Consider the following 26,085-nt stretch of genomic DNA (forward strand, 5'->3'; position numbering starts at 1 on the left):
CGGCGCCGCAGAGGCCGCGGGCAGCTTCGCAACCCAGCGCTCTACTGCTGTGCCACCGGGGAGGCCCGAGACTTTATTTTATGTGTTAGTTTTGATCTTGAAAATATGCATTAAGACATTTTTAAAAGTCTAAGCTAGCTTGCTCTTTGAAAGAGTATTATGACTGGTAAATGCTGGTATTACTTTCTAGTCTAAATAATTTAACTGATTTGTATTTTCAAGTTTCACTATATGAGGTATATCTTATGTCTTATAGGTTATAGCATATTATGGTTATAGGTTATAGATTATAGCACATTTTTAAATAAGCTTTAAAGTTTACTCCTCAAATTTCAGCAATCTAAATAATGCTTTCAAGTAATGTGTGTACTTGAAATTTCTATGATTATTCTTTTCCATTAATTTCTATTTTATTTTCTGTTACACCTGAGTTTTTACATTAGCAGTGTTAGCTACAAACTCTAATTTGTACAATTAAGAAAAAGAGAGTGTACTATTTATACATTAGGTCAATTGATAATCCTTTTTTCACATTTTGGTATGTCCTTGATTCAATCTCAAAGTTAAAACTTATCCTGCTACCATTATGTAATCTGTTCATTGGTATATTAGAAGAAAGAACCCGAATAAAAAGCTGTGCCTTTATTAACAGATTCTCTTCAATGTATTTAATTAATTTATATATGTGTTCTCAGTGATATATATATATATTTGTGTTTATATATATATATATATATATATATATATATATATATATATATACACCACCTTGCTAACCCTAAGATTATCTTTGGTGGCAAGTACAACAGGTTATTTCAGGGGTGAGAAAAGCAAAGTAGTGTGTACACTGATATGAGTGATGTTCAATTCCTGATTTTCACTGGAGCAATTCAACTTCCAAACAAGCAAGAAAGTAGGATTAGCACACTGTTCCCAGTGAAGCAATGGAAGTACTTCAGGTAACTGTGTCTCACACTCTAAGACAGGTATATGGTCTTCAAAAGCCAGCACCCAAGAGATCCAGAAAAATGAGCCAATTCAGTAGTACGGGAAAATCAATCAATTCAGTGCCTGGAATTCAAAATGATTAACTACCAGGCAAACTGAAAATTACTTTAGAGTGTGTGCTATCTCTTTGATTTCCTGGTCCTCAACAATACCTACTGGGCACACTATCAAAATGAACCGTAAGGCTGGCAATGTCTTCCCTTCTCACTAAGAAGAAATATGTCAATTAATAAAAGCATAGAGAAGTTTTCACTAACAAAAGTACAACTTTCTTCACATTATTAAACTTCCAAATATGTTGTATCTTATATTTCTGGGTCAGCACTTGAATAGGATGCAAGCCTGCCTGCTTTGAAGTGGAATATGCCTTTCCATATGCAGCGTCCATGCCTTGTAGTCACAGAAAATAATGAGTTCAACTCTCAGGATTGCCAGGGCAGCTGCAGAACAGAGCTCTGTGCTCATGTTGCTTCCAAAAACACACGAGTCAGTGTTTCCCACAGTGAGATCCAGGGACCCCTGAGGTTCTGCAGCTTTTTTATCCTGTAATACACAGAGCCAGAAGATGATGCCGATAGGGTGGAGGCAATGAGTTCTGACACTATTTAAGAATTTCAGGAGAAGGGCAGGCTGAGAGAAACTGGCAGAGATGGCAGTTATTTGTGGTGGGAGGATATGGGAAAAGAGCAGATGTCTGTAGATACTACAAAGGAAAACAAACACTGTGGAAGAACAAACTTATGTAGAAAATTTAAAAGGGGATTTTTAACAAAGGATGTTTGGGAAACACTTAATTGGAGTTTAGCATTCTGGGCAGCACTTATGAAAGGGGATAAGTTCTTACAGCCAGAATGACCTTTATTCTCGAAATCTTCATTTCTCTGTTTATTACATCCTGCTCATCTAGCAAACTTGTATTAAACACCTACTATGTGCCAAGAATTAGAACTCTGTGCCTTTTCCCCATCAGTCATACACAAATACACACGTATATACACATTCACTTTGAAGTTCAAACACCATTTGTCATAACTGGGGGTCCATAGGATATTTCTATTCAAAGCTAAAACAATTGGCTCACTAAAGCAAGCTGAAGTTAAAAAGCAGCTTGCTGGGATGGAACTTGGAAAATGCTTGAATACCGAGGTGTTTATTTGGATTGGCTTTTCTGCACTTGCCGATGGAGGTAGATATCTTGCTGGCATATTACATCATTTCTGATGAAAGAACTTTAAATGGTGAAATTGATTGAGCCAGATTTTTTTCTTATATAACCACAGGGAAGTTTCAGTTGTTTGAAGGAGATGCTGAATTTGATGCAGTATTTTTTTTTCCCCACAAAATATTGACTTCCTGTGTTTGAGATTTTGATGTAATTTCCATCTAATATTGTTTGTTTTATTTTTGTTCTATTTTTATCACCTGTGTGTTCACCATTAGACTCCTTTAGCTCCACCCCAAGACTACAGTATTGTAAAAATAACCATCTCTGATTTCAAATGAACTAGAATGATGTAGTACTATAACTTTTTTTTGACAGACTCACATACTATTGGTCAAATTTTATCTTTTAAAGCAACCATGTATGCCAAAATTGAGATCTGTTCAGCCTATTAAGAATAATTTAACCAGTTAAACATACGGATAGAGCTAGAAGGGATCATGCCCAGCGAAGTAAGTCAGAAAGAAAAAGGAAAATACCGGATGGTCTCACTCATAGCAGGAATTTCGAAAGCCTAAATAAGGGACCAGGAAAAAGACTAATTAATACAAAGTAAAAATCAAAATCAACAAGCAACTATAAACCAGAGACATACTATGGGGGAGGTGGGGTGGAGAGGAAGGATTAGGGTCAAAATAAGGGGGGATGCAATTGGGTTTTTTTGTTGTTTTTTATTTTGTGGGACCCTTGCCAGTGGCCGGGGAACAAACTGATGCTGCAGAGGCTGCGGGCAGCCTCGCAGCCCAGCGCTCAACCGCTGAGCCACCAGGGGAGGCTCTAGGGGGCTGCAATTGTATGGGGATTATAACCAAAATGAAAATGCATACATTGTGCAAAAATGAAAAATCATGTAAGAATTATATAAAATAAAATATTAAAAAAATAAAAATAAAATATCAGATCCACAGCACTGATATTATAAAGATGGTTTACTATATATTGCAAGGTAAGGAAAAGGGTTTTCAATTTTTCCCACCTCTTGTCATTAAGATGTTTTTCTTTCAATTCTCTGGAGTGCTTCAAAGTTGACTATATATCATCTAAATTTGAGAAAAAGCAGTAAGTTTAGAGTCATATAAAGTACCTGATGGATCACATCATTAATTATCATGAGCAAAAGTGACTTTAGCTATTCATATCCATTTGAGTAGGGGTGGATGAGCTCTTTCCACAGCAAAGGTAAGTGGTACCCAGATTGTACTCAGGTTTAGGGAATATAGTGTCTCTACACCCCTGTAGCATAGGGGTTGCACTGCCTAGGTGTACTTTCTGATTTTCGGGTAGTTCAAATCAGTGACTTAATTATCATGACTGAATGTATTAGAAGAGTTGCTGTTAGCTCATCTTGCCCTCGGAATAGACTTGTGATATTTGAAGTGAAATAGGTTATGGGGGGTGGTTGTCACTGGAGTCAGAGAAACCTTAACTTGCTATTGATTCAGAACCTGGGTGGTATCATAAATACAGAGCACATCTGTGAGACTGACGTGAGTGTCCTAAGGATCAAATTGGAAGGCGGGGGATGACTTAACACTCCTCCTCAGCTCACTCTTCCACTTGGAAGACACTTATTCCAGATTTTCTTTACATATGTCATTGCAGTCAGGTTTAGAAACAGGAAATTCTCTTTGGAAATGAGTCAATGAGTCCACTGTACTACCCCACTGATCCCTCACATCTGTATCACTTTTTAAGATATAAATGGTCATCAGAATGGGGGGATATCCTCTTTCCAAAGAAAACTCAACAACCAGATGGTACCCTGGCTCTGGAGTCCACCTATGAAAGCAGTTTCACTCATTAAGCATTCTTTACTCCGACATGTGTAATTTGTATTCCTCAAAGCAGTTAATACCGGGAAGGCTGTTGTTAACTCATTTTCAATATGATAAACTGAGGCCCACTTGCTATATTTTTTTCTTAGCTGGCCGGTAAGATCTCTGAAGGCAGGAGCATTGTCTTTTTATAACTATATTTCCAGAGCCTAGCAGATGTCCAACCCCAAATAAAGACTTGATTAATGTTTGTGGAATAGTTTAATACATATGAATAACTAACTAAATAATTAAGTGAAAGAGCCAGGTTTAAGTCCCTAATTATGTATGTCTAAAAATCACCATCTTTCTATACTGCTGGGGAATTTACCCTAAAAACTAATTAACTGCAATCACGCAATTATTATTTCTTATCCTAATATTGTGTAATCATTCCACTCTTTCATAGTGTTAATGGCATGATTTTTCCTGTTATTTCTAGATTGAATAAATGTGTGTAGGAAGTTGTTGTAAGAGCAATAACATTTTAATATGATCCCTGATCACCATTTATTTGATACCCTCTTGCCTTGGGCTTGGAATTTAAGATACTCAGAATTCACTTAACTTTTAAATACTCCAATCTGGATATGCCTAGTTTAAAATTTCTGAGCCACCCAGTGAAAGACAGACTTTTTTCATTAAGAAGCAGATAAGAGGCAGCGATGACTTTTCCTAAGACTTAGAGGAGTCTATGTCCTCTGGAGGTGCCCAGACTTTGCCCCTTCAGTCATTTTTTTCCTGCTGGTCCTACCCTCAAATATTCCAAAGCATTTGAGGGTTGTGCTGAGCTGGGTGGCTTATTTTTTATTAATCTGACCAACACAAAAACACTATAATCACAGGAAGTCTATGATTTGACCTTAAAAAACCAGAGCTGAAGTCCATTTCTGCTACTAAGACAGACTGATCGTGGACAAATCACTTAGCCCCTCCATGCTCCAATTTCCTGACACATTAAAAAGGAAGATGGAACTCCATCCTGCCTAACTGCCAGGGTTTATTGATGATGTCATCACCATTATTTACCTGAAAATATTTGCAAGTGGGAAAATGTTTGTGAGCAGAAAACACTGTACCACTGTAGGTTACGTCTCCCTCTCCTTCGTTCAGTTATCTCACACATCAAAATTCTATCCTGGAGTTATTCACAAAATGATCTTTTTTAGGGCCTCCCCTGGTGGCGCAGCGGTTGAGCGCTGGGCTGTGAGGCTGCCCGTGGCCTCTGCAGCGCTGGTTTGTTCCCCGGCCGCTGGTGAGGGTCCCACCAAAAAAAAAAATCTTTTTTACAAGAAACAACCTTCAATATTGACAATCTCATCTTCCTTTTCAGTCTCAGCCCTTAGATACATAACACATAAAACCATTTTTGAAGAGGAGCAAACATGTTCATTTCTTTTCTACCAAAAAATATGATTTACCTGAAATCCCTTCTGAGGCTTTGTCTGGCACTCAGTGGCCATGATTCTCTCCTTTCTCCAACTTTCCTTTCATTGCAACACCCTCCTAGCCCAGCAACACCACCGAAGAGTTTCTCCCTCAATCTATTTTTGGGGAGGTGGAAATACATCAACTAATATAATCTCTCCTCTAAACTTATTCCCATGTCACCTTCTACTAGCTTTTCGCAGTTTTAGGACTGTATATAAAAATTGAACAATGTCAATGATTTGGAAATCCTGGGGCAAATTTCTCTGCAATCCTCATCTGAGAATAGCTTATTGAATGGTATGGTAGTTGGCAAATTAAATTGAGTAACACACTGTAATGCAACATAGTTGTTACTATTAGGAAGGGGGCAAAATCTTTTCTAGTACATGTGAAATCAGAATTTACATTTGGACTCTTGACTGTTGTTTATGTTTTATGTTTTAATTCATTTTAACCCTGTAATGCCCCATAAAGCACCTTTGTATGTTGAAACATTTTTTGTTGTTGTTATTTTGCTTCTATTGAAAATAAGTTTAATTGCTTTACTTCTGGCACTTAACGTTCTGAGACAACTTACTATAACAAAATGAACATTGAACTAAAAGTTATGAGAAGCTGCTTTTACTGTTTATACACTCCTTTAAATCAAAAGAACAAGATGTAAACTATTTTTTTATGTCATCTCTTGTGCTTCAGTCTCTTTGGTGCCTTAGGAAACATGAAAGAGATTGATTTACAATCACTTTGGGCAAATTGCCTTGTAGAATTCTGAGGACAGGAAATGAAAAAAAAAATAAGTACAGCACACACCCCCGGACATTCCACACAACATGTAGAATAAACAAACAGGCCCAAAAAGGAAACCAAAGCTCTTGTTCTTACGTTGATGGGTACCATGAATGGCCTTTGGGAGAGCAGACACTAAAGATGATGAAGTACTGGAAAAATCCTTTGAGAGGGGTGACATTCATTAAAGTGAATCCATCTCCCTTTTTGCCTAAAAGTTGGTGAATGCTTTTAATTTAGACAAATTCTGTAACCTGTATCACATTATGATAGAGGGCTACCATATTCCATGTGCTTCTGAAATCTTAACAGGAATCAGACTTCCTTCCTGGGGATCTTGTTGGGATAAAGATACCAATTCAAGAAATCTCTGTGGGGCCTGGGATTATGGATTTCTCACCTGCTCCTGGGTAAGGTAGATGCCACTAATTTGCAAGCCACTATTGGTTTACTGTCTGTCACCTTCTTCAGCAAAGTCACCAGTGATATTGTTCTGGTCCTTATCTGTTGTATAATGGATTTCAACAGGAGATGAATTTGGTCCCTGGGAAATTTAGCAGTTTCTGGAAATATTTTTGTTCTGTACAACTCGGGAGGTATTACTGTCAGGTGTATAGGTTATATGTTTTAGTATAGATAGTCCCTCATAATCATGGATTTTCTTATCCAAAAGGTACATAGCACCAAAAATGAGAAATTCTGCTGCAAAAGAACTGGTTGGTTTTTTTTTTTTTTTTTGGTATTTCATATGTTAAAAATAATCTATTGAAAGTGTAAAAAAAAAAGAGGAAAGATGTAAGTATAGCTTAGGAGAGTGAAATGAAAAGTATTTAAAACTATCTTCAACTATATGAAAGATTATTATGGAGAAGATGGAAGCCAGCTGTTTTCCCTCTCCCTTGAAAAATGATTGGGAAATGTACATAAATGGACCTGGGCTACCCTTCCCTTCTTTGTCGGCATCTTCCACCAGGCACATTTGTCTCATCTTATGTCTCATCACTGACAGACTCTCCCAGTCATTATGATATGTTTTTGACTCGCTGCCAACTTGCCTTCTCTCCCACCCCTTAAAAATCTAAGTCAAAAACTGCTATCTCCATAAATCTTAACTAAGATGAAATAGATCCCAGTTTGCCTCTGACTATAGCTGTTATGCCTCCTTCTTCCATGGGTTGTCTTTCATTCTACAAATATGTTGCTGTCCATGTGTGAAGGAGCTGTGCTAGATTTGAGAAGGGACAAGAAAAATAATTTAGAGAGTTCCTGCTCTTAGGAATTTTCCAGTCACTGAGGGAGAGGGAAACTTCACCAATAACTATAAGATAGATAATATTTAATGATTATTTCTGAGAAAATTTTTTTAAATAAAAGAGGAGAGTTTAGTAGCAAAAAATTATTCCCAGGTGGTAAATCAGGAAAGACTTTCTAAATAGGTATACAGAAGTATCTTTTTTTCCATAAATAAATATGCATAAGTATTTTTGAAGATTAAATTTTTTAAGTTACATATAATCCTATGCATCAGATAAGTACTTAATATTGTCATTAAGATTTGAAGATATGAATTAGAGCACAGGATGAATTTAGCATAGCATTTGGACTTAAACTATATTTATGAAAGAGCTTACAGTAAGAAAAGAAATTTTCAGAATACTTTTAGTTAGGTTATGGCTTTAACAAAGGAGAGTGAATTTAATCACCTCTGAATATACCTGATGACACTGTGATTTTTAAGTGCTCTTACACTCACTGGGAAGAATTCTTAATTTTTAATTGCATGTAGGAGGGGAGTACTTTGGAACTTCACAAGTACACTTGAAAATCCAGTACCAAAGGCAGAATTTGAAACTATTCTGAGACTTTCTAGGAGTGAGTTTCTTATAAAAAGAGTTTCATTTACTTGAGCGACAGAAATTAAAGAGAATAAACCCTCATTTAATAGGTAAAAAGTGTCAAACATTGAATAAACTGCGTAGATATATCATCTGATTTAATCTCACCAGTAACCTGCAAGGTTATCACTGACAACACTTTACGGAGACTAGTGTGTATGAAGTTCCACTCACTGTTTGATAAAAAAAGAAAAGAAAAGCCAATCCCAGTTCTGCATAGGAGTCCATCTCTGAGTAGAAATAATCAGCTTGCCTTCTCTTTGGAAGCAACAAAGAAAAGCTTCCTCTCTGAAGGCTTTAAATGGTGATACTTGCATCCTCTGTAATCAGAACAGGAAAAATTAAGTCGTTTACATTTCATAGAGGCCATGGTTTGCTGTAGGACTCACTACTTGCACGCTGTCTACAACTGCTATAGTCATATGTAAGCCCTTTTTCTCACTCATTCTGAAATCTTTAGCTTTGGGAATGGTACTAGAACTAAATCACTATGGGATTTGTTTGAATGTCAGTACTTGTATTTTTCAGTCATTATGTTGATTTCCAGTCAGCAATACAATTAGTGTCATAGACCTTCCTTTAGTTCTCATTCTGTGAGTGGCATTGCTCTTTTTGATAAGAGCACAGTTATCAATGAGAACTTCAAGAATGCATGCCATAATTCAAACCCTGCTTGGCATCTTAGTGAACTCTGTGTAACTGGACCTTATCTTCCTTCTTAGTTGTTCTAGGCTTCTGCATATCATTCAATGTTGATGTGAAAAATTCAATGACTTTCAGTGGCCCAGTGGAGGACATGTTTGGATATACTGTTCAACAATATGAAAATGAAGAAGGGAAATGGTAAGCCCTGGGATTTTTGTCATTGTTATGATTTGATGTTTTTTGGTTTGTTTTACATGATAATGGAAAGTGTTATTCAGCTGTAGTTGGTTTTATGAATGAGACATCCACAGAGTGAATCACTTATGGCAGAAAATGCCAGCTAATCATTTGATAATGGAAATTGAAAAATGAAAAAAAGAAAAATTCCTTGGCAATATTAGAGGAAGTCATTAGTGATTTCTGTTGGAGTCTGGGTTGACCTCAAAGAAGGTCTTTATCCAAAATATTCTTGTTTTGTAATTATGCTATTCTGGCAAGAACTCTTTAATTGTTCTCATTTTAGAGTGGCTTAAATTCAGCAAGAGGGATTGGAAAGCAGAATAAATGCTGTCTTATAAATTTTAATATAACTTCTATAATATGGGCTTATATTTTGGTCTTTACTGAGTTTGGTCTATGAGTCATAATAATCCTTACTAAATTTCTTTCATACATTTTAGTATCTTTATAATGACTAAGTGCACTTTAGACATGACTTTTAAAGCATATTTAACTTATTAAAAAATACCCCAAATTAATATTACAGTGTTTTTGGTTGTTTTTTTTTTTTAATAGAGGCATGTTTTTTTTAATTTATTTATTTGTTTGCTTGTTTGTTTGTTTTGTTTATACATGCACTGGGTACAGTCAGAAGCGCGGGAGGGTGAGAGAATTCACCAGAGCCAGAGCGGGGAGCAGAGCAGGCAGACTGACGAAGTACACTGCTGAGGGGAGCAGCGGGTGGCAGGAGAGGTCTGTGCGCCATGTGGGACCCTCCTCTGGTGGCCGGAGAGCAGCCGGGGATTGAACCGGCGCCGCAGAGGCCGCGGGCAGCTTCGCAACCCAGCGCTCTACTGCTGCGCCACCAGGGAGGCCCACAGTGTTTTTGTTTTATACTTAATGTAATTTTAGTATATTTTAAAAAACTGAGCCTTATACCAAAAAAAGAACAAAGTTAGTTAAACTTTGTTTCAGTTTAATAACTTAAACTAAACAAACCCATTTTTCTACTAACTATAATAATAAACAAAAAGGGATTTATCCCTACTTGGAAAACAGTGATTTATTACTTTGGTATATTTGGCAAATGAAAGATTTTTTTTAATATTCTGCCTTATCTTTTAGACTTAATTTTGTAATAATCCCATAAATACTATTAAAATGAGAATTTTATTTCCCACATTTTGTATGTACATATATTACATCCTAGTTGTAAGCTAGGGGGTGTTTCATATATCTTATCTCCTCATAAGTATCTCAGGTAAGAGATCCAGTCATAGACCATAAGTTTTTAAATCCTTCGTATTTACATCCTATAGTCCTACTCCCTCCTCTTTTTTAAGGTTAGACAGGTAAAGTCATCCCTTTAGACACCAGTCTCATTGTTTTAGGCATTATACCTGCAATTCATGTAGCTCTAAAGGTGGGACACAATGCTGAATTGACTAACTGGCCAAATTTCTCTGTGTACTTAAAAAACTCTGTTTTTCTTAAAGGATTAGCATTTATGACTAAAACATATAAAAAAATTTTCACTAATTACTAATAGTACATACAGTTAAAAAAAACAATATACTAAATAACAAGCCGTGAAGACTTAAACTACCTATTTAAAATAAACTGGCTTTTTAAAATTGTATTATTTTTTATTGTGGTACCATTGGCTTATAACACTATATTCTTTAGGGGTATATGTTCATATCTCTCAGATGTATGTTACTATAGCATATCTACCACCAAAGTAACCATAACTCTCTACCATTGAGCCTTCTCCCTTATGTATACTCCACCCAATCCCCTCTGGTAGCCTCAGTTCTGCATCAGATTTATAGGGTCTGTTTGGCTTAATTTTGTCTGTTCCTTTGCTTTGTTTCTTTATAGTCTACATTTGGGTGAAATCATCTGGTATTTGTCTTTGTCCTTTTGACTAATTTTACTTAACATAATCCCCTCCAATTCATCCATGTTGTTGCAAATGGAATGAATACATCTTTTATATATATATATATATATATATAAACTAGTATATATAGGGTAGCTTAGAACAAATTATATATATATATATAAGGGTAGTGTGTGTGTGTGTGTGTATATATATATATATATATATATATATATGGGGTAGTATTTCATTGTGTGTGTATACCACATCTTTCTCCACTCATCTGTCTTTGGGCACTTAGGTTCTTTCCATAACTTGTCTATTGTTAATAGTGCTGCAATAAACATAAGAGTGTATATATCCCTTCAAATTAATATTTTTGTGTTCTTCAGATAGATATCTAAGAGTGAAATAGACCTATGGTAGGTCTATTTGAGAAACTTTCATACTATTTTCCCTAAGGGCTGGACAAGTCTGTACTCTTATCATTAGTGTACAAGGCTTCCTATTTCTCTACACCTTTGTTAATACTTACTGTTTCTGTTCTTTCTGATATGGGCCAGCCTCACAGGTATGAAATGTTATCTCATTGTGGTTTTCATTTGCATTTTCATGATGACAAGGATGAAGAATTTTTTAAAATGTGTTTATTGGCCATCTATATGTCTTCTGTTTAGAAGTGTCTATTTAGCTTTTCTGGCCATTGGTTTTATTAAGCCTTTTTCTTTTTGTTGAGTTGTCTGAGTCCTTTGCAGATCTTTGATATTAGCAGTTGTCACTTGTATGATGTTCACATATATCCTTCCATTCAGTTGGTTGTCTTTTCATTTTAATGTTTAAGAGGTCTTAGTTTAGGGCAATTAGGCAATAGAAAGATATAAAAGGAATACAAATTGTGGAAAAAGAAATAAAGTGATCACTATTTAGAGACAATATGATAATATACACAGAAAATCCTCAGTACATCACTTAAAAAACTATTAGAATATATCAATACAGGAAGATGGCAGGCTACAAAATCAATATACAAAAACTGGTTGAATTTTTTATATGCAAGCAATTCACTGGAAGATAAAGAAATAAAAAAATCCCATTTGCAATTGTGTCTAAAAGAATTAAATACAGAATAAAGTAGGTAAGGACCTGTACAATGAAAATTGGACTACATTATTAAAAGAAGTAGAAGATTCACAGAAATGAAATCATTCCTTTTGCATGGATTGGAGGAATTAACATTATTAAGATGACAATTTTATCCAAATAATATACAGATTAAATGTAGTCCTTATCAAAGTTTCAGTGACATTCTTTAAAGAAATAGAGCAAACATTACTGAAATTTATGTAGAATCACAAAAAGAGCTTGACTAGTCAGAATAATCCTACCAAAAATGAAGACCAGTGGTATCACACTCTTGATTACCACATCTTTGTCATATAGTTTTAAGTAAAACAGTATGGTATTGTCATAAAAATAGAAACAGATCAATATAATAGAATTAAGTGTTCACAAGTAAATCCATAATTATATGAGCAATTAATTTATAACAAGTGAACCAAGAGTATATAGTGAAGAAAGGAAAAAATCTTTTAATAGTTCTGGGAAAAACTGGAGAGTCACATGTAAAAGAATGAAATTAGACCACTATCCCACACCATTCACAAAATTTTTCTCCAAATTGGATTAAAAACTTGGATGTAAAACTTGAAGCCTTAAATACATGGAAGAAAACATAAACAAAACTTTCCATGATACTGGCTTCAGTGATGTCTTTGGGGAATTGATTCCAACAGCAAGGAAAATAAAAGCAAAAATAAATAAATGAGATTACATCGAACTAAAAATATCTTATGCAGAGAGAAATTATCATTAAAATGAAAATGAACTGTGTTTTTATTTTTCTTTATTTTTTATTTATACAAGCACTGGGTATAGTCAGAAGCACAGGAGGGTAAGAGAATTCACCAGAGCCAGAGGGGAGAGCAGAGCAGGCAGACTGACGAAGTACACTGCTGAGGGGAGCAACGGGCAGCAGGAGAGGTCTGCGCGCCATGTGGGGCCCTTGTTTGGCAGCCGGGGATGGAACCGGCACTGCAGAGGTTGTGGGCAGCTTCGTAACCCAGCGCTCAACCACTGTGCCACTGGGGAGTCCCGAAAATGAACTGTGTTTTTAAAGGATAGTCAAATATTAAAATATTTTATGAAAGTCTGGTTTTTGATCTCTTATATAAGGAAAACCTAGCAGTTTCCTTTCTCATCCAGCCCCATCTTTCTTATTTTAAGGCAGTCTGATATCAGCATTACTTAAGTATTTGAGTAAATCTTAGTAGAGTAAGAAGTGGTTCACAGTTTTTTGTTGTCCACTTGACATCAGGAATGGGGCCTGAAATATACTATATTTTCAGTGATTACTTGATAATAGCACAACAGAATCTACTTTAGTTTCCTATTATTATAGGTGAAAAAAACAAATGCATCTCAAATAAAGTTAAAAGTGACTCTCCTATGATTATTTAAAAATGAAAATGATAACAAATGTTGGCAAGTTTGTAGAGAAGAGAGAACATTTGTAAACTGTCAGTGTGAATGCAAATTGATGTAGTCACTACAAAAATAAGATAGAAATTCCCCAAAATTGAAAAGTAGAACTACCATGTGATCTAGCAATCCCACTTCTAGATAAGCAACCAAAGAAACTGAAATCAGAATCTTGAAGATATGTCTGCACTCTGGTGTTCATTACAGCATTATGACAATAGCCAAAATATGAAAGTAATCTAAATGTCCATTGAAAGACAAATAGGTAATGAAAATGTGTTATATGCATATAATGGAGTATTATCCAGCCTTAAGAACAAAGGAAATCTTCCTATTTGAGATAACAAGGATGATACTAGAAGATATTGTGCTAAGTAAAATAAAACAGACACAAGACAAACAGTACACAGTACCACTTACATGAGAAATCTAAGGAGGTATTTGTCAGAGGGTCCTCAATTGCAGTCATATAAGATAAATAAGTTCTAGAGATCTTTAGTTAACACTGTATTGTGTATTATAAAAAATGCTAGAAGGGCAGACATTATTTTATTATCATAACATAATACTAATACCAGCTAAAGAGGACAGAAAAACTTTTAGAAGTGATAGGTATGCTGATGGTATCCATTGTAGTGATGGTGTATATAATTATCTCCAAACTCACCAAGTTTTATACATTAAATATGGACAGCTTTTTATGTTATTCATACTTGAATAAAGTAGTTTTTTTTTTTCAATAAAAATAATACCCCTAGGGAAATGTAACTACTGAGGGCCAGAGTTGAAAACAGAACTCAAGTCTCTTCAGTCCCAGTATAGTACTTTTTTCTTTATTAGAACTATATTAAAAAGTAACCATTAACAGTAACTATCTTTGTGGTCAGTATCAGACTTTACATATTAATATGTGCATGTGTGCATTTGTGAGCATTTAAAAACATGTGGATGTTTAATTCATTTACAATGATTTTGTGGAAAAGATAAGAAAGCTCAAGGCAACAAAAATGATGAGGCCTACTGAAATTATAAGTAAGGAAATTGTAAAAATCAAAATTTTAAACATTTAAGGGTGGTATGGCAGTGGCGTATTGTTCTAAAGAGATCCAGGCACTGCTAATTCAAAATGAATTTTAGAAACATGTTTGGATAATAATCTGTAAGTGCTTATAAAATCAGAAGCGATGCAGACGTGCTTTAAGAAATAAACTATAAGAATTATATAAAATAAAATATTTTAAAAAAATAAGATGCTTTCAAACCACAGGCATTATTAAATTCTTGTTCCTAACCATAAAAAAAAAAGAAAGAAACTATAGAATAATTGACATATTTGGGGGAAGATGGATTTTGTTGTTTTATTTTCTCATGAGGTAGTCACCTTCTTAAAAGCATATTTACTGCACTTGTTTTTGGAAGTGCATCTTTCTAAGTTACTTTTTAAAGTCTTTCTGACCCATCTTACATCTGAGCCAAAGAACATTCCTAAAGGAGTGCTCAGTCCATTGCAAGTGCAGTCTTTTCAAAGAATTGAAAGCTAACAAAAAGGCAATCTCATGCCCCCTTTACCTTTCAGACATTACTGTGAAATGAATTTTGCTTTCTATCATTGGATCAGAAACCACGTTTCCTCAGTAACACATGACACTTCTGATCAAGATCATTACTGTTTGTTATGGTTAGCATGAGCTGGCACAGCCAAGTACAAATTGCAGTGTGGTTCAGAAAAGTTCACAATAAACATAATTGGTTTAATAATTTTGCTTTGAACAGATGAAACTTAAATGTGCTCAGCATTACACAAGCCTTCCAGATTGTGATAATTGCCAGTATGGCAAGGACTTGGCCAAATGGGAAAATGTGAGATGTTGGTTCAGGGTTTTCCACTCTTGTCCTTTTGCTTCACCCTTTTGTGTGTGCCTCCACCCTTTTAATTGCTGTTCAAGCAGCTGTGCTTGGGGGCTTCAGTGACATCAGTAGACTTTGTCATCTCAAAGTAGATTTTCAAGATGGAGATACCAATTGGCAATGGTGTGTGTGTGTGTGTGTGTGTGTGTCAATTGGCAATGGGGTGTGTGTGTGTGTGTGTGTGTCAATTGGCAATGGGGTGTGTGTGTGTGTGTGTGTTTCATGCCCTTTCCCTAAAAAACCCCTACTTTATGCCCTACTTTTTTTTCTAGGGGGTTCATGTGATTGATGCCCTGTTTCCAATGTATCATGATTTAAATAAAGCCTATTCAAGCTTGGGGTAAAATGACTTTTTAAAAGTTCTGTCAAATTTTCTGTTACAGATTTAAATAGAACATTTATTGTGCATTGTTTATAATGTCTTTTGAAGCTGAAATTTCCTTGTTGCCAAACTTGTCATTTCTGTGGCTCACATCCTCTACCTTTCATGACCAAGAGAGAGCCAAGCAGCTATTGGGGCCACTGTTTATCTTCATTCCTGAAAATGATCATTTACTCCAAATATACTTAAACAAAAAAATTGGTGGGCAGGGGGTGACTTACCCTCTGACTTTAACTTTGATATCAAGAAAGAGTTAGGTGGAATGTGTATTCATGAATAATGTAAATTTGAGACAATGATCCCTAGAAAATTTTTTTACAGAGGAAAAATAAATATGCAGCAGAGAAGTCACAGATCAGCTAACCTTTAAAATAAATATAATAGTGGTGATAATGACTATTATGAATAGCAAATATTTCTCAGACTTTGTTGTAACTGGAGCTTTTTATGGAGATGTTTCTCTTACTTTAGTGATTTTTTAATTCATTAGTTGTTTCTCTAGAGACCAGTAATGAGACCCAGAACTTTCTTTAGTCTCTTAATTTTCAGACAAATTGTGGCAAAACACGACATTAAAAGCAAAAATCAAATGGAAATAAAATATAATGAGCAAACTCATTAAACTGGAAAATAAAAGCAAACCTATTAAACTTTGATATAACAATATCTATAGTTCATGAAACAACGTGCCCCAGGTCTTCACATGGGCTCTGGGGGATTGGGCGAGAACATTGTTATCACCCTCATTTTTGAGACAGAAAACTGAAACTGCAAGAATGAATTGCCAAAGGTTTACTATGTCAAGGATGTGACAGGGCCAGGATTGGGATGCCAGCTTTCTGACTTTCAGCTTGTTCTCTCTCTCTCTCTAACATCGAGATTCTCTAGCACCTCGACTGGCATTTTGCTTAAGTAAATATCCAGTCTCTAATGACTTCACTGTTGGGACATCTTCGCTGGTCACATGAATCTAAAATTTCCAGGTTTGCCTTATCCAGACTCTTAGATTATTTCACAAAATCATTCATTCATTCATTAAATAAATATTCATTGAATGCCCATGTTGTAGTTAAAATTGTTATAGATACCTAGGATATATGAGTAAGCACAGCATATTAAAACTTCTGCTATGGTGGAGCTTATATTCTATTGGGGAGTGGGAACCAAAAACAAACAATAAACAGGAAGGTTATAAATTTATAAGGAAATAATAAATACTATGAGAAAAAAAAATAGAGCAAGATAATTGGGATTGAAAATGCTGGGGATTCCTGAAATTTCAGAAACTCCATGCCTATACTTTCTGGATCTTGTTATTTTTTATAAATTGGGAATGATGAGGATAATTTAGGATGAATTAATAAGATGTATGTACTTTCCAGAGCTGCAAGTTTGACATCAGAATAAACAGCTCCTAGGAAAATGCACAATTGTCTTATGTCCCATATCCTGCTAACCTGTTGTTTATAATTGGTTCCAAGTCTCAAACCCTTAGTCTCAACCCAGGCCTGCTCTACTGGACCACTTTCTGAATTCTCACATCTCCTTCTGTTTATCCAGAATGCACAATAAGTCATGGTTTTAGTTCTTTCCAATAATCACTATACTCTTGTGGCTTTCTGTTGCCCTAGAGACCCATGATAAACTCCAACCCTTTCCTTCAAAGTTCCCTGATTGCCAATCTCAACCACCCTGTTCCAGTTCATACAAAAACTTTACCCTGTGTTCCAGTCACCCATCCTTCCTTATCACCTCCTCCTACCAGCCCTCAGTCTCTTGTTTCCATGATTACCCTAGATTTCCCCCAGTTAATGGTACACTTTTTCCAGCTAATCAGTTCTTGTTTACACATTTGTAATTTTTTTTTTTCTGTTTACATGATGGAATCTTAAATTGGAAGGGTCTTTGGGGGGCCTATCTTCTGTGTAATGTGGAAACACCTTCCAAAACATCCCTTGAGGCCTGTAACCTGCCTCATTTTGGCCAGAGGGCTGCCTGACCAGTCTGTGTATGCCTCATCCATTAAAATATTTATTACTCTCCACAAGTCCACCACCCTATTACTTCTCCTAAATCTCACTAGATGCTGACAAGTACTATTTTCCAAAGAAGGGAAGAACTATGGAGGGAGGGAGGAAAGAAAGGAAGGAGAGAGGAAAGCAAAGAGTGGAAAATGGAGATGGAAGGAGGGGAGGGGAGAATAAGGGCAGGGAAGGGAGAAAGGACCAACTAATGGAGCTTCCTGTTTCAATTAGCTATCGCTGCAAAATAAATCACCCCAAAACTTACTGATTTAAAACAACAATAATGTGTTACTTTCTCATGATTCCAAGGCTTGCATGGTGCTCCCCTGCTGCCAGGGGCGCTGCGTGAGTGCTCCTTCTTTCTGTAGCTGCAGTCCTCTGGTGTCACAGTTCTGGCTGGAGAGTCCAAGATGGTTTAACTCACACGCCTGGCAGTGTGTGCTGTCTCACAAAATACTGCTTCTCCTCCGTGTGCCTCTTCTCCTCCATTAGGCTAAACTGAGCTTCTTCATAGCACTGGTGGTCTCAGATTTCCAAAAAAGGTAAAGCAGAATCTGTGAAGCCTTTTAAGGCCTAGCCTTGGAATTCAGTGTCTCTTCTGCTTCTTCCTATTTATTAAGTAAATTCCAGTTTCAACAGGAGAAAAAAAATAGATTCTGCCCCAATGAAAGACAAGGGGGACAAGGTCAAATCACAGAGATGCACACAACTCCTACCACCTACCACACGTGTAGACCTCTAGGTGCTGGGCTATCCAGAGTCCTGCCTAGGAGCCTGTGGCCTAAGACAAGCCTGTCCTGAAGCCATCTAAGTGTTCAGGAACTCCACTCTCTCTCCGGTGGTTTCAATTTTTCTCTTGTTACTGGTTCCTCTCACACTCATTAGCCAGATCTTTGTTTCTTCCATAATAAAGTTGAGCTTTTCACAAACCCTTAATGGTTTGTCTGAAAAACAGAAGCCTGTCTATGGCCCACCTCCCTTATCTTTGACCAAGTTACTTAAAGTGAAGTCTGCTTTGCATTCACAGTGCCCACTCTCAGCTCACATTCTCCATGCCCTTCCTTCTCTGGCTTATATGGCACCGCTGTTTTCTGATTCTCCCTCTACCTCTCTCATCACTCCTACTAGCTTTTTTCTTTCACTCATTAAAATCTTGTGGTATTTCCTCCTTGGTGGCCACCTTTACAGAGTTCTCATTTTACTCTGTTCTCTTGAGGTGCTTGATCAAAGCTTAGGGTCTCAACCTTGCTCATAGCTGCCCATAATGTACCATGTAGTTTCTGAGATGTTCCCCAGCAAGAAAGAGCTCAGATGCTCGTGATCTTTATAGGTCTTTCTTCTGCTCTCTATCATTGATCTGTGTCCACATTTGTGCATATATGTAATTGCTGTCCCCAAAATTACCTGTACCAAGGTCTTTATCTGCTTTGGGGGAAATCCAAACTAATACAGTTTATATCCTAAATATTTCTAGAACTGATTGCTCCCTTCTCTTCACTTCCTTCATACAGATCTTCTTTTTGAATCTGGATTACTTTAGAGACTCTTACCTTTCCCTCCTGACTCTAACTTGCCCTTTTTTTCCAATTTACTGATGACATTGCAAGTAAATAAGCTTTCTAAATTAGAGTTGATCATATCACAACCCTCTTTAAAAGCTTCAGTAGTTGCCAACCCCCCCTCCCCATCCACTGTAAGATAAATCCAAAGTTCTTTGAATGGACAGTAAAAACATTTATTATCTAGACACTGTTTACCATGCCAGGCTTAACTTCTATTCCATCTATGCAGAGAGAGCTTCTTGAACCTATCAAAGAAGCAGCGCTCTTTCTTACTTCTGAGACTTTGCTAAAGTGTACCAAGTTCAGACCTATTCAGTATGATAATATGTTTACAGTTTTGTTTCCCCACTAAGGTTTAAGCAATCTAAAAAAATTTCTGTTTTATTATTTTTATATCCCCAAGGTCTAGCAAAAATGCCAAGTATGTAGAATATTCTTAGTAAACATTAATCTATCAAGCCTCAATTTGAATACTTTCCATAATAATAAGCTCTCTGCTTTTCTCTAAACCATTTTAATTATTAAACTAATCAATCACATTACAAAATGTTTCAAAAATATTGGAAAAATATCTAAACACAACCTTTTTAATATAATTTGTCATGTTTTTGGTGTGCTGTCTTTTATCTAGATGTAGTTGATCATTTGAAAAAAAATATATATAATAAAATAAAATAACACTTAGCACATTCTATAAACCAAATGTTGTTTTACACATTTTATATACATTAACTCACTCAGTCATTCTGATGATCCTCTTTTCATTTACATTTTACAGATAAAAAAACAAATGCAGGGTAATTGACTTGTCCTAAAAAACCCAACAGCTAAGTCAATGGTAAAACCATAATTTGAACTTATGAAGTCTGGCATCAAAGAGCATACTGTATTCATAGAGAGGATTAAATTATTTAGTCCATGGGAAGCTCTTAGAACAGTGTCTGGCACACAGTACAAATTCAATAAATACTAGTTATTATTATCATGCTATTATAGTGAGTAATATACTTTGGTGTCTTTCACTTTAAATTTGTCATACATTTTCACTAAATTAGAAAGGTTTTTACTTTAAATTCAGTCATACATAATTTTTTATCCTACCATGCAATCTTATTAACTTATTGCTTCTTATGACTGCACAATAGTCTATAGATTGACCCTGTAATAATTAATTAGTTCTTACTGTAAATCACATTTCTTTTAATCTTTTATTATTATATATAACCCTATGAGTTTTATCTTTATGCATTAAGCTTCTTTCCCTTAACTTAGGTAATTTATTAAGATAGATTCCCAGCAGTAAGAATTATACATGAAGGAGTTTGTACATTTTTATCATAATTTATGTATGCCAGAAATGACTTTGCAAAGGCATTAGATCATAACTATGGTTTAGGAATCTGTTTAACAGCTCAATATTTACAGTTCTTATAAAATTCTATTAATATTGACTTTATCCAAAGGACCTACACATAATAAACCCCATCCATTTTCAATATTATAGACTCTATATTTAAATTTTTAATGTTTACCCGATCTGCCTGTACCCCTAAATGACCTCTCAGTTCCCCTTCAGACATTTTTTTCGTCTGTGCTAAATATTTCCAACTTTCCCTCAAGTATCTCTGGTCTGACAAAATTATCAGTTCTTAACCTTCTGAATCACAATCTCCTAAATGCATTCCATTGTGCCTCTGTCCCTCTTAATTTGGAGATTCCAGACATGGCCTGACAGCGCAGAGCAGAGGGGCTATCACTTTCTTGACCAGGGCATCTATTTCGAGCAATGCTGCCCAGGGCCACATTAGCATTTTTGGCACCAAAGTACCCTGTTGGCTCATGTTTACTTGCTGTCAACAAAACCCCCTGTAACATTTTTCACACAAATTCCTCTTAAGTCAGTATTCCCACGTCCTTACTGATGTAGATAATAAGACACAGATAAGTGAAATTGTTTACATAGCTCCTTATATAGTTTTCTTTAATCAAATTTTGCTGATTTGCCCTTTGTTTATAAAACTATATAATTTTGGAAATATAACTTCACTGCTTACTATGTGCACATGCTTCACAAGCCCTCCACCAAAGCTCTAGCAGCAGAACACACTATCTCATTGCCCCCCCACCCCACCCTGTCCCACTCCTTTCTCCCCTCTTGGAAACATATTTTTCATAGAATCTAAGAATTAGTTTTGTTATGTTTTGCCAGTTTGTTTTCTTTGCTTATTTATAGTCCATGAATGAGTGAAGCCATCCAAGAATTGTCATTTATTTTCTGACTTATTTAGTTGAGTATAATTACCTCAAGATTCTTTCACCTTGTCCCAAAAGACACTATTTCATCTGTTTCAATAGCAAGTAGTATTCCACTGCGTATCTGTAGCACACCTTCTTAATCTACTCATCTGTCAATGGACATTTAGATCACTTCCATACTCATAGAGATGAGGTGATATCTCATTTTTTTTAATACCACATTATAAGAGATGTTGAACAGTTCTTCATGTACCTGTGGACCATCTCTATGTATTCTTTGAAGAGATTTCTGTATATGTCTTTTCTCCATTTTTTGATAGGGCTGTTTGTTTTTTTAATTGTTGAGTTGTATGATTTCTTTATATATTTTGGAAATTAACTCCTTGTTGGACATGTGATGTGCAAACATCTTCTCCCAGTTCATAGGTTGCTTTTTTGGGGAGGGTAGGTCTTTTGCTATATCAAAGTTTTTTAGTTTATATAGTCCCAATTATTTATTTTTATTTTTCTTTTCCTTGTGGTTGGTGTTGAATCTCCAAATACACCTCTGAGGCTGATGTTAGGAGTGTACCACCTATGGTTTACATAGGTTCCTATTAAAATTTAAGTAGTTTAAATTTCTTGTTCCAGAATGTTCTGAACACCCTAAATTTGTATATTGATTCATTCGTTGAGTACCTCTATGCTTTCTGTAGCTTCACTAAAGTCATTAGTAAAGATACAGGATAATATAATTCCAAGTGCAGCGTCTTTATGGAGTATAACTAAAGTCCTTTGCTTGCTAGCACTCAGTGTCTTTGGATATAGTAGTTCAACCAACAATGAATCAGCAGCTCTAGATCCAAGTATTTTAACCCTTACCCACATTCATCTATCCTATTCCTGAAGAGATCATAAAAAAGAGGCCTTTTTAGTTGGTTTGCGATGATTGAAATAAATCATAACTCTGTTAAACACCAATTATTATTAGGGTGACTTTATAATTGGATCTTGAAAGACAATAAGTGATTTTAACCTGGGTCTCATTTCTATCCTTATTTCCAAAGTGCTTACAAATTAGCTTATACTAATATTAAATCTTATTATGATCAAATGTTTTATATTCCCTAACTTCTCTGAAATTGAAGTTAAGAACTTCTAATAAAATATCAGTTCCTCATAGGAAAACCTCAGTTATACTTTCATGAATGTTTTGTAAACTAACACAATAATCAATAATTATCATTTTCACCCCCAAACAAAAAAATATGATAAAGTAATAGATAATACAATATAATAAAATATTCTAAGATTCTCCTCTACATATTTTTGGCCTTTGTATTAAAATAATCTGCAACTTAGAGAAGACACTGCTTATTTTAGAAAATATGAAATTACTATCAGACGATGACTATGAGAATTACTGTTAATTGTCTTGGAACTCGCAACAAAATAGCTAAAATAAAATGTTTTCCATTACTCAAAAATATTAATGGAATCATTTAATTTCCAGGGTGCTTATTGGTTCTCCTTTAGTTGGTCAACCCAAAAACAGAACTGGAGATGTCTATAAGTGTCCAGTTGGGAGAGGTGAATCTTTACCTTGCGTGAAGTTGGATCTACCAGGTATGTAAAGTCAAAATGTCAAAGTCTGACCTCTAATTATGCCTATTATACTCATTAAAAACACATTTCAAGCAATTCAAGAAAGTATGAGAATCAGTTTATAAATATCCTTCAGTTCTTATTTCTTATAATTCAAATTCACATACTCACATTTTGATTCCCTCTGCCTTTGCTGTAGGAATACAACATAAAGTAAGGCAGCTCTCCTGTCCACCTGTGTCTATAGACAGGTGTCTCTCTTTTCCTTTCTCCTTTTCCTTATGAACCTGTCTTTTTAAAATGTAAAAAAAATCTTCATAATGTAGCCATGGATGTTATAGATCTTCTATTTTTATAATGTGTAACTGCCTCCATTATTCAGAATCATTTGTAAAGCAGTGGTCAAATAAAAGAATTGTAAATCAGAGACATCCTGCAGGGGAGGAGGAGGGAGAGGGATCAGAGGGAAGGAGGGAGGAGCACTGGGGACTGAGGTGATGGTGCATGGGTGCATTGGGGAAGGAAACTCTATGGGGACTACAACTGAGGGGGTGAGGAGGAAGCAAATATTGTTTTAAAATGAACAATGATGTAAAAAATTAAAAAATTAATTAAAAAAAGAATTTTTCCAGGGCCTCCCTGGTGGCGCAGCAGTAGAGCGCTGGGTTGCAAAGCTGCCCGCAGCCTCTGCAGCGCCAGTTCGATCCCCTGCTGCTCCCCGGCCACCAGAGGAGGGTCCCACATGGCGCGCAGACCTCTCCTGCTGCCCGCTGCTCCCCTCAGCAATGTACTTCGGTCCTTCTGCCTGCTCTGCTCCCCGCTCTGGCTCTGGTGAATTCTCTCACCCTCCCGCGCTTCTTCTGACTGTGCCCAGTGCTTGTGCAAATAAATAAATAAATAAATAAATAAATAAATAAATAAATAAATAAATAAATAAAAGGAATTTTTCCAAATGCACCTGCCTGTCACATTCCTGCAAAAAAAAAAAAAAAAAGTTGCTTTTTCAAAGAAAATAGCACAAGAGGAATTGTAATGGATTATTTTTTAAAGTAGCATGAGGCAACTTTATATCAAAATATATACATTAGATCGAAAAAAATCACAACAGTTAGGATATGACTAGAAAATTCCTACTACAACTGTCTAGGAATTAGAATCCTCACAGTGTTCTATACAATATTAAATATCATAGAAATGCTCGATAACTCTACAGGTTTATTTCAGCTACTGTTTTTTAGGTTTTCTTTTTCCAATTTCTGATCTGCTTTTTTCTCTTTAAATTCATGGTCATAATTATAATAACTGATTTATTTTTTATTTTTTTAAAGATTTATTTATTTTTCATACAAGAGCTGGGGTACAGGCCAGAGATGCAGGGGGTGAGAGGATTCACCAGAGACAGAGTGGGGAACAAACAGGCAGACTGACTGAAATACACTGCTGAGGGGAGCAGCGGGAGAGACAGGAGAGGTCTGCCTCGCCACGTGGGTTTCTCTCTGGCCGGCCAGGGATCAAACTCGTGCTGCAGAGGCTTCGGATTGCTTCATGGTGTGGTGCTTAACCCCTGTGCCACCAGGGAGGCCCATAATAACTGATTTAATATCCTTTCCTGACAATTCCAATATTTGCAGTAGCTCACATCACTTTCCATATATTACCTTTCTCCAAAGGTTGTGTGATATTTTCCTGTTCTGGTTATGTTTAGTAATTTTGGATTGTATCCTGTATTATACAATACTTCTGAATTTTAAGTGTGAAGTTTCTAGATCTGTTATGTGCCTTGATTAGTCTTAACATTTTATCTTAGCAAACAGTCTATGTGGCTAAACCCATTTTCCAAGCTGATTTTCCTGCAGTGGGAAGCAGGTAATTGCTGTTCTATTCTGGTTTTAGCAGGTTATTTAAAGTTTACCCTGAACATGTATAAGTTAGGTCATCCAGATATTTGGAAAGAATATATATGCTTATTTGGAACTCTCCTTTTGTGACTCTGCTTTCTAGTATTTCCCCTCACTTGGCAACTTCTGTCATTGCCCAAATTTCTGGCCTTTGTTTCTTTAAGACAGTAAAATTCTGTGTTCTGTTTGAGATTTAGCTACTTGCTATGGCCATCCCTTAGTGAACACAAAAACAGGAAACTAATCCAGTGCTAATTTCCTCTTAGAATATAGACTCACCTCCAATTTCTGCTTGCTTTCCTGTGCCTTCAGTTGTTTCATACATTATTATTTTTTTTCCTTTTCCTGGATTTTGTTGTTGTTATTTATAAAAGATTTGTTCTAGATAGAAGCTATTCTTCCATTAGTGGAATAGACTTTTTTTTAAGATTTATCTATTTATACAAGAACTGGGGTACAGGCCAGAAGTGTGGGAGGGTGAGCGAATTCACCAGAGACAGAGAGGGTAAGAGAACAGGCAGACAGACCAAAAACACTGCTATGGGTGAGACCGGAGAGCTCTGCCGCACCATGTGGGTAACTCCCTGGCCAGCCTGGAATCGAACTGGCGCTGCAGAGGCTGCGGACAGCTTCACAGCGCTGCGCTCAACCACTGGGGAGGCCTGGGTGGACTTTTAATGTTAGCATGGAGATTCTAATTACATCAGGAGCAGTAGGGAAGTTTATGCTGTAGTCCTTAATGTCCCAGGAATGTTTATAATGGGTCAATCCTAGTATTAAAATCTCTAATCCAGATTATTCAAACTATAATCTGCAAACAAATCTACAAATATGTGTAGATAGACAGCTCGGTTCTAGGTGTTTTCAAAGCTAACCAGACTAAACTCTGGGACAAAGACTACTGCTCTGACTAGAAAGTCAGTGTGACCATTCAGAAATCTTTGCATCCATTTTGTATCTAATGCTACATAAGACCTTAAGGTAGGAGAAACTTCCAGGCAAGAACAGTGAGATGAATCCTTCCTGAATTT

The 26,085-nt window shown here is 36.0% G+C and overlaps 1 protein-coding gene across 1 annotated transcript in view; it reads left to right on the plus strand.

The window, feature by feature from the left end:
- The window catches only part of ITGA1 (integrin subunit alpha 1), a gene marked incomplete at both ends in the record, with an annotated part of 141,106 nt that overhangs the window by 46,658 nt on the left and 68,363 nt on the right, over nucleotides 1-26,085 (plus strand). The window contains 2 exons of the mRNA XM_084233401.1: nucleotides 8,879-8,999; nucleotides 23,065-23,177. Of these exons, the coding sequence (XP_084089527.1) occupies nucleotides 8,879-8,999; nucleotides 23,065-23,177 (234 nt within the window). The remainder of the gene's footprint in view (nucleotides 1-8,878; nucleotides 9,000-23,064; nucleotides 23,178-26,085) is intronic.

The sequence above is a fragment of the Talpa europaea genome (genome assembly GCF_964194135.1).
Source record: "Talpa europaea genome assembly, chromosome: 5".
NCBI lineage: Eukaryota > Metazoa > Chordata > Mammalia > Eulipotyphla > Talpidae > Talpa > Talpa europaea.